This window comes from Hyperolius riggenbachi, chromosome 12, assembly GCF_040937935.1.
Source record: "Hyperolius riggenbachi isolate aHypRig1 chromosome 12, aHypRig1.pri, whole genome shotgun sequence".
In the NCBI taxonomy this organism is placed as follows: domain Eukaryota; kingdom Metazoa; phylum Chordata; class Amphibia; order Anura; family Hyperoliidae; genus Hyperolius; species Hyperolius riggenbachi.
In genome coordinates this window covers 159,212,984-159,229,603 of record NC_090657.1, presented here as the reverse complement: position 1 = coordinate 159,229,603, position 16,620 = coordinate 159,212,984, and the positions used below count along the sequence as shown (strand labels likewise).

The 16,620-nt window shown below is 47.1% G+C and overlaps 1 protein-coding gene across 1 annotated transcript in view; it reads left to right on the top strand.

The window, feature by feature from the left end:
• Nucleotides 1-16,620, top strand: part of PRELID3B (PRELI domain containing 3B) — a 28,432-nt gene that overhangs the window by 9,209 nt on the left and 2,603 nt on the right. Inside the window, exons 2-5 of the mRNA XM_068261988.1 lie at nt 2,959-3,127; nt 4,518-4,607; nt 6,379-6,449; nt 6,749-6,851. Coding sequence (XP_068118089.1) covers nt 2,959-3,127; nt 4,518-4,607; nt 6,379-6,449; nt 6,749-6,851 — 433 coding nt within the window. The remainder of the gene's footprint in view (nt 1-2,958; nt 3,128-4,517; nt 4,608-6,378; nt 6,450-6,748; nt 6,852-16,620) is intronic.

The window sequence follows — 16,620 nt, the reverse complement described above, 5'->3', positions numbered from 1 at the left end:
TCACCCTAATTTGGCCCTCAACTATGATACATGCACTATACAATAGATACATAGACATATGACTATAGTAGGGATTAGATTGTGAGCCCCTCTGAGGGAATGTTACTGACAAGACAATATACTCTGTACAGCCCTGCGGACGCTATCAGCACTATATATACTTAATAATAATTGTGGCTGGACGCTGGTGTTCTGGCCATGCAGAGCTGGGATCTTAGGTGGGGTGTGCTGCGTAGAGCTGGAATGTGAGTGAGGTGGGCTGTGCCCTTTATCTTCCTCATTCTATTTCCATGACATGACAGTAGCCTCCGCTGCGCATGTGACAGTCTGTACGCCTCTTCTTGAGGACGACTCCCCCTTGTGTATTTCCTGGGGGGGGGAGTCTCACATCTCCCCTCCACTTCCTATTTTGGGAAGGAAGTTCCCTGGCTTCACAGACAGCTGATTCCAGTTACTGAATTATGTACAGTCACATGGCGTTCCCCGGCCCGGCACACATAGTAATGCTTCACAAGCTGCTATTTATCTGCACACAGCTGGAGTTAATCTCATCATTTACATGCCGGTAACAGAGCACAGACAAGAACGTCTTGTGTTGCATAAGAGCACATTGTGTGGCAGCCTCCGCCCTGTACAATCTGTACAGTAATAATAATACACCGCCTATAACACTACACAATAGACATAAAGGTCGCTTATTGTTCAGAGGAGTGTGCTGCAAATACCTGAGGAGGGCTGATCATTGCTGCACTCTGTGGTTGGAAAAACGACCGATCACGAGATCTGTTAAGGCAGGCAAACACATATTAAGCTACATACTCATGCCAGATAAAAGTTGGTGAAAACATATGACCAGTTGTAAGATGGTCTGTGCATTATACACCCAAATGGGATGACATCCGATGCAGAGAAACAACTGATCTCTGCCAGCCTGCAGGATCTGTTCTGCCGATAACCGTGCATGAAATGCAGTGTGTACACCAATCTTTGCGTTATTGAACGATGCACACAATCTGTGTAACCGAGGTTGTGCGTCACTTCTGGGGGCGTTTATAGTATTCCAGCGATATGATAAAGCTGCTGCAAGACATCAAAATTTGGGTTACAGCGCTGTCCTTGATATCTCTATCGACCATTTGGTTTCAGCTGTTTAAGTCCAACATGTGTAGATGGCAGAGGATGTGGAGGATGATCGGTATCTGTCGGGATATCTGATGGAACGGTTGCACAGGTGTGTTTGGGTGTATCCCGTGCTCCTGGCCTTCCTTCCTGTCTGATAAGACTGCAGACCTGATAACCGCTTAGCATGTCACATAGTGAGTATCGGTGTTATGGAGCTCCACCTGGACTGACATGGCAGAGTGATTACTCACTGGCTGATTCACAATCATCCCAAATATATACATGTAGACCTGCATGCCAGCATTCCTGATCTGTTCAATCACTGCTGCTGATGTCATCTCCAGAATATGGAGTAAAGACATTGAAAGGAGGTGAACTTCCTGCTGTGGAAGGATATTTGTGGTATTTTATATCAACTGTCCGCCGCATAGACCTGGTCTCTGCTTCTCCAGACTGGCTGCTCCGTATTCACTTCCCTATGCCATTGTGATGTAATGCAGGGAACTGACACTAGGGGCGCTGTAACCAGTAGAGGCGTCTAATGTCCCCTGCATCAGGTCACACAGGTATTTGGGGACACGGAAGTGAAGACGCTAAGGAAAAGCAGAGACCAGGTCGTGTGGTGGACAGGTGAGAGTACGCTAGTGATGCGCTCCCAATCTGGTGTCAATCAACCAAAACTTTCCACTCGGAGCGATTGACCCTATAAATCGCTTGATTGGTCAGTTAAGCAGGCCAAATACTGATCGTAGAAATCGGTGTAGCTTGCTTTACTAAAGCCTCTTTTCCACGGACTGTTGATAGGCAATGCAATGCTTCTCAAACTCACAACTGCTCACTACTGCTTGGTATCCGCTCACTGCTGCCTGGTAACTGCTTGCTGAGCACACAGCTCAACAGTTCGTGGAAAAGAGGCCTTAGTGTAAAGCCGCATCTACACGCGTAGATGCGGCGCTGATGTTCCTTATCAATCGAGCCTCTGATGCGGCTCGATTGATAAGATCCGACAGGACGGATCTCCCCACCGCCGATTCCCTGCTCGCTCTCCGCGAGGGGACAATGGCAGGGAATCGAGCGGAAGATAAGCGAGGACGAGCGGGGGATCGAATCCGACGCGCGAGCGGGGACGCGGAAGAGGCGAGCCAGCGGCTAATCGAGCCGCCGGATCGGAGCTTCATCTACCCGTGTAGATGAGGCTTTATTGTCTAACATGCTAATCATTGTTAATTGCTAATTTTATAGAAATGTATGCAGCTAGGAATAAGGCCTCTTTTCCATGAATTGTTGAGCTGTGTGCTCGGCAATCAGTTACCAGGCAGAAACAAGCAGTTACCAGGCAGTTGTGAGAGTTTGAGGGGCATTTCACTGCCTAACAGTCCGGGGAAAAGAGGCCTAAGGGATGGATATTGACAGGCCTCCTTTCCACAGGCAGTTGAACTGTGTGCTCAGTGAGCAGTTGCCAGGCGTCAGCGAGTAGCCATTGCCAGGCAGCAGCGAGCAGTTGTAAGCATTTGAGAGGCATTTCACTGCCCAAGAAAGAGGTCTAACTAATTGATTCAAAAAGATGCATTTTTTTAATATAGTTTGGAAATAGAATCTGATCAAATCCAGCAGGTGCTGCTCCAAGCTGGGACTAATCATCATCTGCTACAGAATGTGATTGGTCCTTTACAAGCCACATAACTCTGCATAAAATTAACACCTAATTAGCGTCACGTGGAAGTGATTGGTCTTCCATTGGCCGTCTCTGGGGTTGCTCTAGTAATTGCTGGCTGATTTACAGTAGTGTTTACTATGTTTTAGGGAAGATATTCATGTCTGTGTTTTGTTTGGCAGCCACCCATGGGAGACGGTTACGACAGCCGCCATGCAGAAGTACCCCAATCCCATGAATCCCAGCGTGGTTGGCGTGGATGTGCTGAACAGACATGTGGACTCGAGCGGCAAGCTGCACAGTGACCGGCTGCTGAGCACAGAGTGGGGGATGCCCTCCTTGGTGAAATCGGTGAGTTGCCGAGTGTCGGGCTGGGGGAAGTGCAGACTGGTGGCTCATCACACAGGAATTCCCATAGTCAGCAGTCTTTGTGTTGCGAGTTGTGTTCTTAGATCTGGGAGATGAGCTGGTTGCTTTAGCCCTAACTCTTCATAAATCATTCCTGCCTCACAGAGCAGCTGATTACAGTCCATACAGCTGTGATACCTGCTAGTCATGTGTCAGTGAAACTACTACAGGCCCACACTGGTCTGAAATCAGCCGTGGCAAATGATAATTCCAGTCATAGCCAAAAGTAAACGGTCAGACCAGCAAGGGTACAGTGGCTCAATGACTATCGCTAAAGATCCTGGTTGTCCGTTCTCTAGTGATAGAGAAAAGAGAACCTCACACCTTCATCCAGCAGGATCCAAGGCAATTGTAATCTACATGGTAAAGTACAGATCCACACACAGGCTTATGCAGAATTAGAGAAAACCTTTCTTGTCCCATCACACACTCGTACAACCATCGTCTGTATACTGTCAGATCGTTGTGGTTTTCTGTTTTTGCATAAGCCTGTGTGCGGATCCGTACTTCGCTCTGTAGTTATGCCTGATTCCCGCTGATTACCTGACTGCATTGTTCTCACCCCCGGAAGCTGCTCTGACACACCCACTCTTGTCAATCCGCCCCCGCATAGCGACATACACCAGAGGCGGCTTGTGTGTGTGTGTCCGTGTCCATGCAGGCATCTGTATCTGAACCCTTGAGCGACACAGGCCTGGCAGACCATCTTCAGGTGACTATACACACATCCAATTTGATCGATTGTGATTGGACAATTTTGCATGTAGTTTGAGAGCTTACTTACACAATCTGGTTTATAGTATTCAAAATTTGTTGGTCTTCATACTACATGGAGGTGGTTACATAGTTACATAGTTATTTTGGTTGAAAAAAGACATACGTCCATCGAGTTCAACCAGTATAAAGTACAATTTGCTAGTGGTTATCCAATCCAAAATTGTTTGTGTGTGCATCCTGGGGCTCATGGCCTGTAGCTGCTCATACTGAGTGGATCCCCCGATATGAGAATATCTGTATATCGGCGTTCCTTGCAGGGTGGAGGTGCTCTCCCCAGTATGTGATTTCTTCAGACATAGAGTTACGGGGACATTGCTGCTTACACCTGCCCTCTGCCGGTTGTAGGGTGGGCATAGCTACACCTGCCCTCTGCCGGTTGTAGGAGGGGCATGGGGGGGTACAGTTCCTGGAAGTTGGGTTTGTCAGAGCTACTGGAACCTCAGGTTTTTTCCATGCAGTATTTAAAGGATACCTTAGTTCTAATGGGAGATTTGCAGCCTCTGTAACTTGGAGTTGTTGTAACGGTGTGTATTTCTTCTTTGTGTTGTGTCTGCAGCTTATTGGGGCTTCCAGAACAAAGACTTACATCCAGGAACATTCAGTGGTGGATCCCGCAGCCAAAATTATGGAACTAAAGTCTGCCAACGTGAGTCACCTCTGTGTGCAATAGACTCAGCATGTTCCTGACAGTGCATTCACTGCCTGACTGCCTGTTATCTGCACGCTCTCTGCTTTTACCATGTCTTGTGCTTTCTAATGTAAATATTGAGGTTACTTTGTCACATGTCTATTGCCAGAGGAAAGCCCCGCCCATGGCTTTCTCCCCCTCCCCGTCTATACTGGTGCTGACTGCAATGTCACATTGCCATCTGTCCTGGGAAAGTCAGACTGACCTCTGCTTATCTAGCCTGTGTCCTTTATCTGCATGTGGCTCTAATGGGGGTCACTCTGATTGGATTTCCTGTTTCTCCTTCCTGGAAAGCCATAAGGCCGACACACGCGTGATTGATGTTGTCTGATGGGGGTCAGGACCTGTGGGGGGGCAGGGGTGACATCGCTGGGCTGAGGCTGTACACACGCAGAGTCAGCTGTGGAAGCATTCTGTTGCTCAGCAGGGAGGCAGAGGAGTGACTGAGAAACAATAGTTTTGCCCATTCCTGGACTGAGTTGAGCTGCCTGGCAGATCCCTGGCCAATCGGTGGTTTCTTGGTGGGTACCTCTGTACACACGCCGGATTATCGGCAGAGGTGGTCGATAGTGACCACCTCAGCCGACTGTAATCTGACATGTATTATCAGCCTGGTCTTTGTGGGACTGTTCCGATCCTTACACACTCTAGATTAAAGTCAGCTGAGGCGGCGAATAATGACCTCAGCTTATCTTGCGTGTGTACAGCAGACCCCGACCACCTCCCAGCCAGCAATCTGCCAGACGGATCAACTCCCTTGAGTGATGGCCGATAGCTTTGTGCTCGCTGCTCCCTCGGCCCGAGCGCTGTAATAACGGCACAGGAGATTTAGGAGCAGCCGGTGCAACCATAGACCGTAATAGGAATAGAATCAGAACACATGGTCAGCCTGTGGGCAGGAGATGGCTGATAGCTTTGTGCTCGCCGCTCCCTCGGCCATCCGCCCCATAGCAGAACACATTGTCAGCCTGTAGGCTAGCTATGTGTCTGTACAGCCTCGGCCCAGCGGTCTCTCCCAAGGGACCAGTGCCCAGTCTGAGCGACATCCATCCTGCATGTGTATGGGCCTTTGTTAGCATTTGTCTAATGTACTTACTGACAGCTTCAGGGCTGGTTCACGCTGTCAGTGGCTCGTTTAGATACTAAAAGCTTTTTTTGCTTTCGAGCGGAGAAGCATTTGGCATCAGTCTCCGGCGTTTCTCCGTTACGGATCCGTGAATGCAGCAGATGACAGATGCAGCTTCTGTCATCTGCTGCATTCACAGATCCATAACGGAGAAACTCCAGAGAATGCATGGTCGATCATTGTGCAAACGCATTTGACTGTACACTAATTGAGATTAATATTGCCATTCATAATAGTGTGGACATGGTGGATCCCAGCAGTGTGCAGCCACCAGTCTGAATGGGCCCTGCGGCACAGATTCTCTTTTTAAAGCATACCACAAACGTTTTTCACAAATAAGGGTTTGTAAAGAAAACTGTAGTTTTACCAAATAGAATTAATCTTCAGCGGTTGAGAGATTTTCATGGACTATCTTCTGCCTTCTCGGACCTGGCCTGTCTGTGGTGCCTCCCCCTGGCCAGTCCCCTAAGGTCACATGGGCTCGATGGGGGGAGAGTGAAGCCACACCTCCATTACATCAGATCATCTTAACTGCTGGGGAAGGGGTTGGGCAAGGAGTTTAATATTCAGAATATAATGTGATTACTTTTTATGTTCTTCCAGATCACATTTACAAACTTGATATCTGTGGATGAAAGGCTGGTGTACAAACCACATCCTGAAGATGACAAAAAGTGAGTATAATCCCTGGTGCACACAACGCAATTTCTTGCCAGATTGATGGGTCGAATTGGTAATTTCCTACATGTCTGATCTGCTCCTGATCAACAGGATTGATTTTTCAGATCATTACTGGATAAAATCAACCAATAGGAAGCAAATCGGAAATTATCAATTCGACCTGTGGATCTGACTGGAAATTGCATGGTGTGTACCGGCCCTTAGACAGAAAACCAATCTGTAGCGAGCACCATATCCTGTGATCTAGTGGCGTGTCCTCAGAGCGCAGTGTGATAATCGCTTTGTGTTTCAGGACGATCCTCACGCAGGAAGCCATCATTACAGTGAAAGGAGTCAGTCTGAGCAGCTATCTGGAGGGGATGATGGCCAACACCATCTCCAGCAACGCTAACAAGGTGAGTGGTGACATCATCTGACTGTGCCTCCGCTGCTCTTATCTGACGCACAGGTGACAATGTCATGTGACTGTGCCTCTGCTGCTCTTATCTGCTGACCAGGTGACAATATCATGCGGGTGACATCCAGCCAGCCAGGCTTCCCACAAACAAGCTAATCCTGTTTTTTTTCTTAAGAGTTCAGAGCCACCTACAGCTCTGTAGTCAGCAAGATTTCAAAAGTTACACTAAAGGCTAGTACACACTGAACGACTGGTCCGTCAGACCCTCCCGCTGGGCGGGCGTTCAGAAACAGCCTTATTAGTCTGCAGACAGACTGTTCACACGCTGGACTGACCGCTGGAACGTCCACCCAGTGGGAAGGGTCTGACGTCCCATAACATCAAGCGTGTGTACGAGCCTTTAGGGGCCCATTCACACCTGAAACTGGCAAACCAGTAGCACTACCGTATTGTGCAGGTGATTTTACTTCAGAGCGGTAAAATCACTGTACACGCTCGCGATTCAGAGTGATCGAGTTCAGCACTTTTATAAGCATTGTATCACAATCATTTCAGAATCACGAGAAAATGCTGCAGGTAACAAGTTTTGTGATTGCTGTCAACTGTAAAATGCCCGCGATCTACGGCAATCGCGGCAGTGGGATCACTGCCATAGGGTTACAATTGCACTATCGCTTTAAAGACGCTAGCGGTTCGGCGATTAGCGGGAATCTCCTGCTAATTACCCTAGTGTGAATTTAAGGTAGCCATACATCTAGCGATGAGGGGCAGATTCCACCAAGAGACAAATCTCTCTGATCAAATCCGATTGGAGATCTGTCAGCTGCTCATACACCTCATTCTGAAATTGATCCGAATTCAGGCCTGTGACGCCACCAAACCCAAAGCTGTATGCGATCAATTTTTTCCAGCATGCCTGATTGTGAAAGGGATGGGTCGATGGCAGTCAGATGGCTGACAATGAGAATCTGTCCCTTCCAGTACTATTGAATATTTGGCTCGCTGTCAGTAAATGGGGTCACTCCCTGTTCCTCTTCCCTCCCTTTTCATTGGACAGAAGCCTCCGCTCATAAATATTTAAGTGGAAGTCCTGGAAAGGATGTTGAGTGGGTAAGATGCAGCCAGGGTGTGCACACACATCCCTTCTCAATTAGACTATTTCACTGACCTCTCATGACTTGCATTGTCTGTCTCCCTCTAATGGTGATACTTGTGCAGGGCAGTTCAGGCCATTTCCATTGCCTTTCAAAACCAGCATTAAAGCGGATCCGAAATGAAAAACTAACTAAGAAGTAACTTGTCTATATGTTTTATCTAAAGTTTAGATAGTTTACACAGCAAATCTAGCTGCAAACGGCTTCAATAGAATATGATTATTTATTCCTGTGATACGACAGCAGCCATGTTTGTAAACATTACACACAGGCAAGCTTATCTGAATCCTGAGCACTCATCCTGTGAAGAAAACCTAATCCCCCCCCCTCCTCCTACCTCCTCCCCTCTGCCTCTGAAATCTCTGGCTAGTAATACCTCCCCCTCCTCCTGCCCAGACTGATCTCCCATGAGCCCTTGCTACTGTCTGAAAATGCCAAGGCTCTCTGAAAATCTGTGGGCGAGGCTTGTTTAGTTTTATAGGGAATTAAGAGTATTAAAACAAAGTATTTGGCTTGAGGAATGCCCTACAATAGGAAAGGAACACACAATTATGCAATGAGTAAAAGTTCATCTCGGATCCACTTTAAAAGGAACCTGAGGCAAGAGGGATATGTAGGCTGCCATATTTATTTACTTTTAAACAATACCAGTTACCTGGCAGCCCTGCTGATCTCTGGCTGTAGTAGTGTCTGAATCACATCAGAAACAAGCATGCAGCTAATCCAGTCACACTTCAGTCAGAGCACCTGATCTGCATGCTTGTTTTGGGGCTACAGCTAAATGTATTAGAGACACCAGGACAGCCAGGCAGTCTGCATTGTTTAGCCTCGCTGACAGTATAGACGGGTCTGACTTTTCCAGTGAAAAATAGCTGAAATGGAATGGATGAGTCGGGCTTGTCTAGGAAGGCAGAGCTCTGGTTTCCAGTGAAAAATAGCTGAAATGGAATGGATGAGTCGGGCTTGTCCAGGAAGGCAGAGCTCTGGATTTTGTGTGTTTTTAGCACAGGCCTGTGGAGGCGGTACAAAAATCCTCCGACTCCTCCGTTTAGGATTACTCCGACTCCTCTAATTTGCATATTAGTCTTGTTGATTGAAAGTATGTAACATGAAATTCGTCTCATAACTGCCAACGCTTAGGAATTTTAAGACAACTGAAGTGAGAAGGATATTTAGACTGCCATATTTCTTCCCTTTAGTCATAGACTAAAAGTAGTCCTTGTTAAGAGTACTTGTAAAAGGTGCAGACCGGAACCAAGAACATCTATCAGGCCCTAGGCAATGTAACTGTGGGTACATGTAAGAGTGATGTGCAGGTACTGTGCAGGGGAATGAGGGGATTCTTCCTCTATTACACATTCTTCATGTACAATCTGAATTTGGTTTATAGGTGATAGACAACACCTCTGTGTTCAATGTGCACAACATTCTCAGTGGATTCCCTGCAGCTCTGTGGAGAGTGCACATGTAGAGTATAGTACTAATGTGTAACAAAGTAAACCTGAGACGGATGAAAAGAAAAGTTTTATACATACCTGGGGCTTCCTCCAGCCCCCTTCAGGCTAATCAGTCCCTCGCTGTTTTCCTCCGCCACCTGAGACTTCTGCTATGAGTCCAGGTACTTGAGCCAGTCTGGCGTAGTGCGCATGCACACATTCCGCCGCCGGGAGCGTACTACACCTGTGCAGCACTATTGCGCAAATGTAGAATGCTCCTGGCTGTAGGAGCGGCATGTGTCCGGACTGCACTGACTGGCTGAATTACCAGGACTCATAGCAGAAGGTCCAGGTGGTGGAGGAGGACAGCGAGGGACTGATTAGACTGAAGGGGGCTGGAGGAAGCCCCAGGTATGTATAAAACTTTTCTTTTCATCCGTCTAAGGTACCCTTTAATTTGTAGTCACCAAACCAAATTTTAACATATCAAATTATTTGATTTAATGAGCAAAGAGAGTGCATATATTTGCATAAATCTGCATCAGCACAGAATTATTTCCATCTCATTGACCATCTCTATTAGTGACACGGCTACACATCAAGCTTTATTCTTACAGCATAGATGTTTAGTATATATAAGAGATTCCTGTGTACACATCATATATACAGTCACAATCAGATACGTATTTCTGACTGTAAAAATACGGGGACTGCTTTATTGAAGCAGCACAAGTAACTAATTTTGATTGGTTTATTTCATTTTTGTGGACTAAGCACAGCTATTACTGTATGTATAAATTATTTAATTGCTATCTGAGAAATAGAACATTTTATCACATTTTCTATTTTAATTAGTTTAAATTCATTAGGAGTCGATGCATTTTTTTTCCCGTCTCCGACTCCAGTCACCCAAAATTACTCCGACTCCACAGCCCTGATTAAAATTCCCGTTCATATGCAAATTTTTGCATGCTCTGGAAATCTGCATTTACACATTATCACACAAGCGTGAACTTTAATGCTAAAAACTGTGTGTAAGGACTGCACGGTTTTTAAACCGAAACCGCAATTCACGTGCAGACGATCTACCGATCGTCAGTAGCTGTGGTTTTGTCCCGCCTACCGCCTCACCGTCATAAAGAGCCACTGATTGGCAGAAGATATTTATGACTATCAATGAGCCGGGCAGCAGGGGGGAGGGCGAGTCCAGTCCAGAGCAGCACACAGCGCCACCAATAGCTAGATAGAGATGGTATGACGGAGGCAATAGGCGGATCCGTACAGAGGGTACAGCTCCGCCTACAGCCGCCGTCATACTATCTCTATCTAGTGATTGGTGGCGCTGTGTGCCGCTCTAGACTGGACTCGCTGCCCGGCTCATTAACATTCACAAATATGCACTGCTGGTGTGCGCCGGGTGCGGGCGGAGGCAGAATCCGAAAGTGACCTGAATCACGCTGCCTGCCGCCCGCCTTGAAGTAATGACGACCTGCCGCTGCCCCCTTCTCGCCAGCGTGAAATGGATGCCCGCCGCTGCCCCCTTCTCGCCAGCGCGAAATGGATGCTCGCTGCCTGTGAGCAACTTTGCTGTGCCTCAGCCTGCTGGACTTAATAGTGGCAGGGAGCGAGAGGCCTCAGCCTACCAACAGAGATCCCCCAGCCAGTCCTTCCACCTGCATTGTGCAGCGGTCACCTCTAGCTCCGGCCACTCTCTCTTTCCCCCCCCCGTGTCTCTCACGCCCCCTGTGTCTCTCCCCCCCCCCCCTGTCTCGCCCCCCCCCCCCCCTCCTGTCTCGCCCCCCCCCCCCTCTCTGTCTCATCTGTCCCCTCTCTTTCCCCCCCTCTCTGTCTTGCTCTTTGTCTCTCCTCTCTCTGTCTCTCTCCCCCTCTTTCTGTCTCTCTCCCTCCCTTCCTCTCTCTGGTTCTTTCTCCCCCCCCCCCCTCTATCTGCCCCATCTGTCTCTCTCTCCCCCTCTGTCTCTCACCCTCTTTCTGTCTCTCGCCTCCCCCTCTGTCTCTCTCTCCCCCATCTATCAGCCCCCTATGTCTCTCCCCCTCTCTTTCTGTCTCTCCCCCTCTCTTTCTGTCTCTCCCCCTCTCTTTCTGTCTCTCCCTCTCTTTCTGTCTCTCCCCCTCTCTTTCTGTCTCTCCGTCCTCTCTTTCTGTCTCTCCGTCCTCTCTTTCTGTCTCTCCGTCCTCTCTTTCTGTCTCTCCGTCCTCTCTTTCTGTCTCTCCGTCCTCTCTTTCTGTCTCTCCGTCCTCTCTTTCTGTCTCTCCGTCCTCTCTTTCTGTCTCTCCCCCTCTCTTTCTGTCTCTCCCCCTCTCTTTCTGTCTCCCTCCCTCTCTGTCCCCCCCCCCATCTATCTGCCCCCTCTGTGTGTGTGTGTGTCTCTCTCTCCCCCCCCTCTCTCCCTCCCTCTCTCTCTCCCTCCCTCTGTCTCTGTCACTTTCTCCCTCTCTCTCTCTTCCCCTTTCTCTCTCTCTGTGTCTCTGTCTCTCTCTCTCTCTCTCTCTCTCTCTCTCTCTCTCTTTCTCTTTCTGTCTCTCTCTCCCTCCCTCTTTCTCTCTCTCCCCCTCTCTCTGTCACAGGACATCATGGCCACAACCAGGGCTGTGGAGTCGGTGCAAAAATCTTCCAACTCCGACTCCTCAGTTTCTGAAACCACGACTCCGGGTACCCAAAATTGCTCAGACTCCGACTCCTCGACTCCGACTCCTTAGTCTACTACTTAACATGGCTGTGGATTTTGTACAAAAATCATGCGGCTCCGACTCCCGACTCAGTCTCCTCAGTTTCTGAAACTCCGACTCCGGGTGCCCAAAATTGCCCCGACTCCTCGACTCCGACTCCACAGCCCTGGCCACAACCACCCTCAGCCACACTAACATTGCGGCCACTGTCAGCTCTGCCAGTGCCACCAGTGGCCCAGGTCCACCAGTCCCTGTGGTAGCCAGGCCACCATCTCTCTCCCTCCCTCTCTCTCCCCTCCCTCTCTGTGTGTCTCTCAAAATCCAAAAAAGCTTTATTGGCAGGACCAAATACATTTAGCATTGCCAAAGCAAAACAAAACATTAACATGGGGAGGGGGTAATGTGGGAATAAGGGAAGGATATAGGGGGTTGGGGTATATAGTCCATAGGTGTGTGGAGGATGTAAGGGACAGTATGGGGGACTGGGATATACAGTCCATAGGGGGTATTGGAGGAATACAGTCCATGTGGTTTCATGTTCCTCTGTTGGTGGCAGGCAGTGATATATCGGGCAGCCCCACTCTCTGTCGCAGGACTGTATTAAATTACTCTGCGCATGAATGCAGTAACATTTACAAACATGGCAGAAAATGACATCATACTACACTCAGTTTGATAATATGATTTCATTTTCTGTCAGTGCATGTTTGTAAATGTTACTGTACATTGTGAATTTAGTGCTAAAGCTTGTTTTGAAAAAATCGTGAAAAATCGCAATTTCTAAGAGAAAAATCTCGATTTCAATTTTTCCCTAAAATCGTGCAGCCCTAGTGTGTGTTTTCTGCCAATAAGCTGAACTGGGGAAATTGTGGCCTGGCAGAAAGGGAAAATTGCATTGAATCTTTTACATGCAGCAGTTGGCTGATGGTGTAATGGTTAAGGGCTCTGCCTCTGACACAGGAGACCAGGGTTCGAATCTCGGCTCTGCCTGTTCAGTAAGCCAGCACTAATTCAGTAGGAGACCTTTGGCAAGTCTCCCTTACACTGCTACTGCCAATAGAGCGCGCCCTAGTGGCTGCTGCTCTGCTCTGGCGCTTTGAGTCCGCAAGGAGAAAAGCGTAATATAAATGTTATTTGTCTTGTCTTGTCTTGTGTTTGAATCTTTTTATTATTCTGAAAATGTACACTAGACACTTGCTGGGCACGTTTTGTTAAGTTGCAGGCAATCATTTCATGAAAATGAATGGAACCACTTTTTGTACAGAAATCCAGTGGAAATTGAATGCCAGGGAGGTTAAAAGGAAATAAATGTCAGACGTGTGTTTTTACCTCAGGTTCCCTTTAAAGAGACTCTGAAGTAAGTCTTCATTCCTGTTTTTAAATAGTATTTATGTAAAGCCGATATAGGGCATGTTAACCCTCCCCAAATCCCCTCTTCTAGGTCCGGGGAGCTCTTCCTCATAGAGGCAGAGCTATTGGCTGTAGCTCTGCCTCTTGGCGCGTCAATCCCCGATGGTCGCCGCCTCTCCCTGCCCCTCTCAATCTGCCTTCACAGAGAGGGGCTGGGGAGAGGTGGAGATCCATGCGGCGATTGACGTGCATGGAGGCAGAGCTGCAGCTCATAGCTCTGCCTCCATGAGCAGCAAAAACCACGACCAAGAAAGTCGTGGATTTTGAAGAGGGCATATTGGGGTATAAACCCTTTGTTTTGCCGCTGGATAGCGGCGGTTTGGCATGCCCTATACTGCTTTACAGAAATACTATTTAAAATGGGAATTGAGACTCACTTCAGAGTCTTTTTAAAGCAGACTTTAACTCAGAACTCCCTCTGCTCTAAAAGATAAGCAACAGCATAATAATCTTTAAAAGACCTCTGTCGAGGAAATCTTAACTTAAAATAGATGTAAAAAAACAATTAAGAAGTATGTTTCTTCCAGAGTAAAATGAGCCATAAATTACCTTTCTCCTATGTTGCTGTCACTTATAGTAGTTAGTAGTGATCTGACAGAACCGACAGGTTTTGGACTAGCTCATCTCCTCATTGGGGGTTCACAGGGATTTCTTTATTTTTAAAATGCACTTAGTGAATGGTAGTTGCTCCGTCCAATTGCCAAAAAAAGTTTACTGTGAGTAGGGAGGCTGGTCAGCATCTTTGTATAAATCATTTGCAGGGAGTGTCTTTATAAAGAATAAAGGCCATGCTGAGAATCCCCCATGAAGAGATGGACAAACACAAAATCTGTCGATAATGTCGGATTTCTTATACTTACTGTAAGTGACAGCAACATAGGAAAGAAGTAATTTATAGCTCATTTTACTCCAGAAGAAACGTACTTCTTATTTGCATTTGTTTTAAAATTTTAAGATTTTCACGACCGTTCCTCTTTAACCACTTAATGACATGCAGACGTTTTAAAATGTCCTGCTGGAGCCTCTTAATGGCTCCAGGACGTTTTAAAACGTTGTACACTGCTGCAGCTGTGCGCGCGCTCCCGCGCATGCACGTGGAAATAATGAAAACCCCCCCCCAAAAAAAAATACACCTTTATTTCCAAATACTATACTGTCACCATACTTTGTACTAGGGACATAATTAAAATCTTGTTATAACCAGGACAAATAGGCAGATAAAATGTGTGGGTTTTATGTACAGTAGCAGTGTTTTATTAAAACTATAGGGGATGAAATTGGAGAAATGGTATGTTTTTCATTTTTTTCCTTGTTTTCCCCTCTAAAATGTATAGAAAATAAAGTAATTACTGAAAACAAATATGAACCCCAAAAAGCCCAATTGGTGGTGAGAAAAACAAGATAGAGATCATTTCATTGTAATCACATTCATTGTGATTAAGCTATTGGCAAATGAAAGGGATCAGCACTGAAAGGTGAAAATTGCTCTTGTCCGGTAAAAACCGCCTTGGGGTGAAGTGGTTAAAGAAAAACATTTTTGTTACAGCTGATACAAATCCTACAATAAATCTGCCATGAGTCTATTTCCTGCTTTCATGGAAGCAGACATATTAACATCCTGTGCTTTCAAATGCGCTTATCTGCCACGGCAGACAGCTGACACAGCTGAGATTAAATTACACTTGTGATTAGTCTTAGATGAGGGGGAATTAGACAGGCTAAACTATCTAAATGCATACAGGGTAGTTCTCTCGGTGCAGATCTACTCCCATCCAAGGACTACCTCTCCCTTTATGTACACAAAATCCATACATAGAGGCCCCTAAATGCACTTAAATTTAACTTTTATCAAGTCATTTATATCATTGGAGCAGCATAAGTTTAACTATAGCTGATTGTGGGAATGTAATATATGCGGTAGTGTTAGTCGACTATGAAATGTAGATGCCACCATACACAAAATCTATATCGTGCAGCAGTGTCTGATCGCACTCTGAACAGAAAATCACCTGCTTCCTATTAAACTAACGAAATCCTTTCTCCTTATCACTCATGCCCCGCCCCCATCATTATTTCTGGTGTGTTAAGCAGGGCTGTGGAGTCAGAGTAATTTTGGGCAGTGGAAGTTGGAGTCTGAGTCGTTGATTTCATAAACTGAGGAGTCTGAGTCGGGAGTCGGATGATTTTTGTACAAAATCCACAGCCCTGTTAAGTATTAGACTAAGGAGTCGGAGTCATAACCATTTTGGGTACCCGGAGTCGGAGTTGGAGTCGTGGTTTCATAAACTGAGGAGTTGGAAGATTTTTGTACCGACTCCACAACCCTGGTGCTAAGGGGACAAGGGTGATCAAGAAAAAGGATTGGCGGAGTTCTGAAGGGGTCTGTTCCTCTTCCCATTAGAATTAGCTCCACCCCCTTGCACTAGCGCCAGCATCTTTGTCATTGCGCAGCACTGCTGCTGCTAGAGAGGATGAAAGTGTCTGACCACACAGGAGGGTGCAGTGCCGGACCAGGTCCAGCAGCTGCACTTCTACAATCCAGTGGAGCCGCCGAGGACATGGCCTGACACTTAGATCTGTGAAGGATGATACAGCGCCATCTACCAGCAGCCACATTTTCCTGTCAGACCACATCTGACATTGAGGCTGTAGGGGAAATTCCAATGTAGGACACTCTCCCAATCACTGACCAATTGTACCACTTCCATGTAGTATGAGGGTGTACCTACACAATCTGCTCAGTGTTCAATATCTGTTGCCCCTCATACTACAATGGAGGTGGTAAAGTTGGTGATTGGCCAATTGTAATTGAAAGTGTGTACCAGACTTAAGGAGTGGAGAGGGTTGATAAATGGGCAATATAGGAGTGTACACGCTCACAATTACCGTCACCTGCAGAAATCAGGATTCGTTTGGGGCTGTCTCCATTATAGAGGCCAGTGATGTATTATGTGGCTATGTGGGTGGGGGGTGGTGTGACCGGACAGCACACAATGGGTCTGCGTTTGGGGGAGGGGCTTGGCTGAGTTGAAGCCGCACTGTGGATCTCGGAAACTCATCGGCTGCTGTGCACACG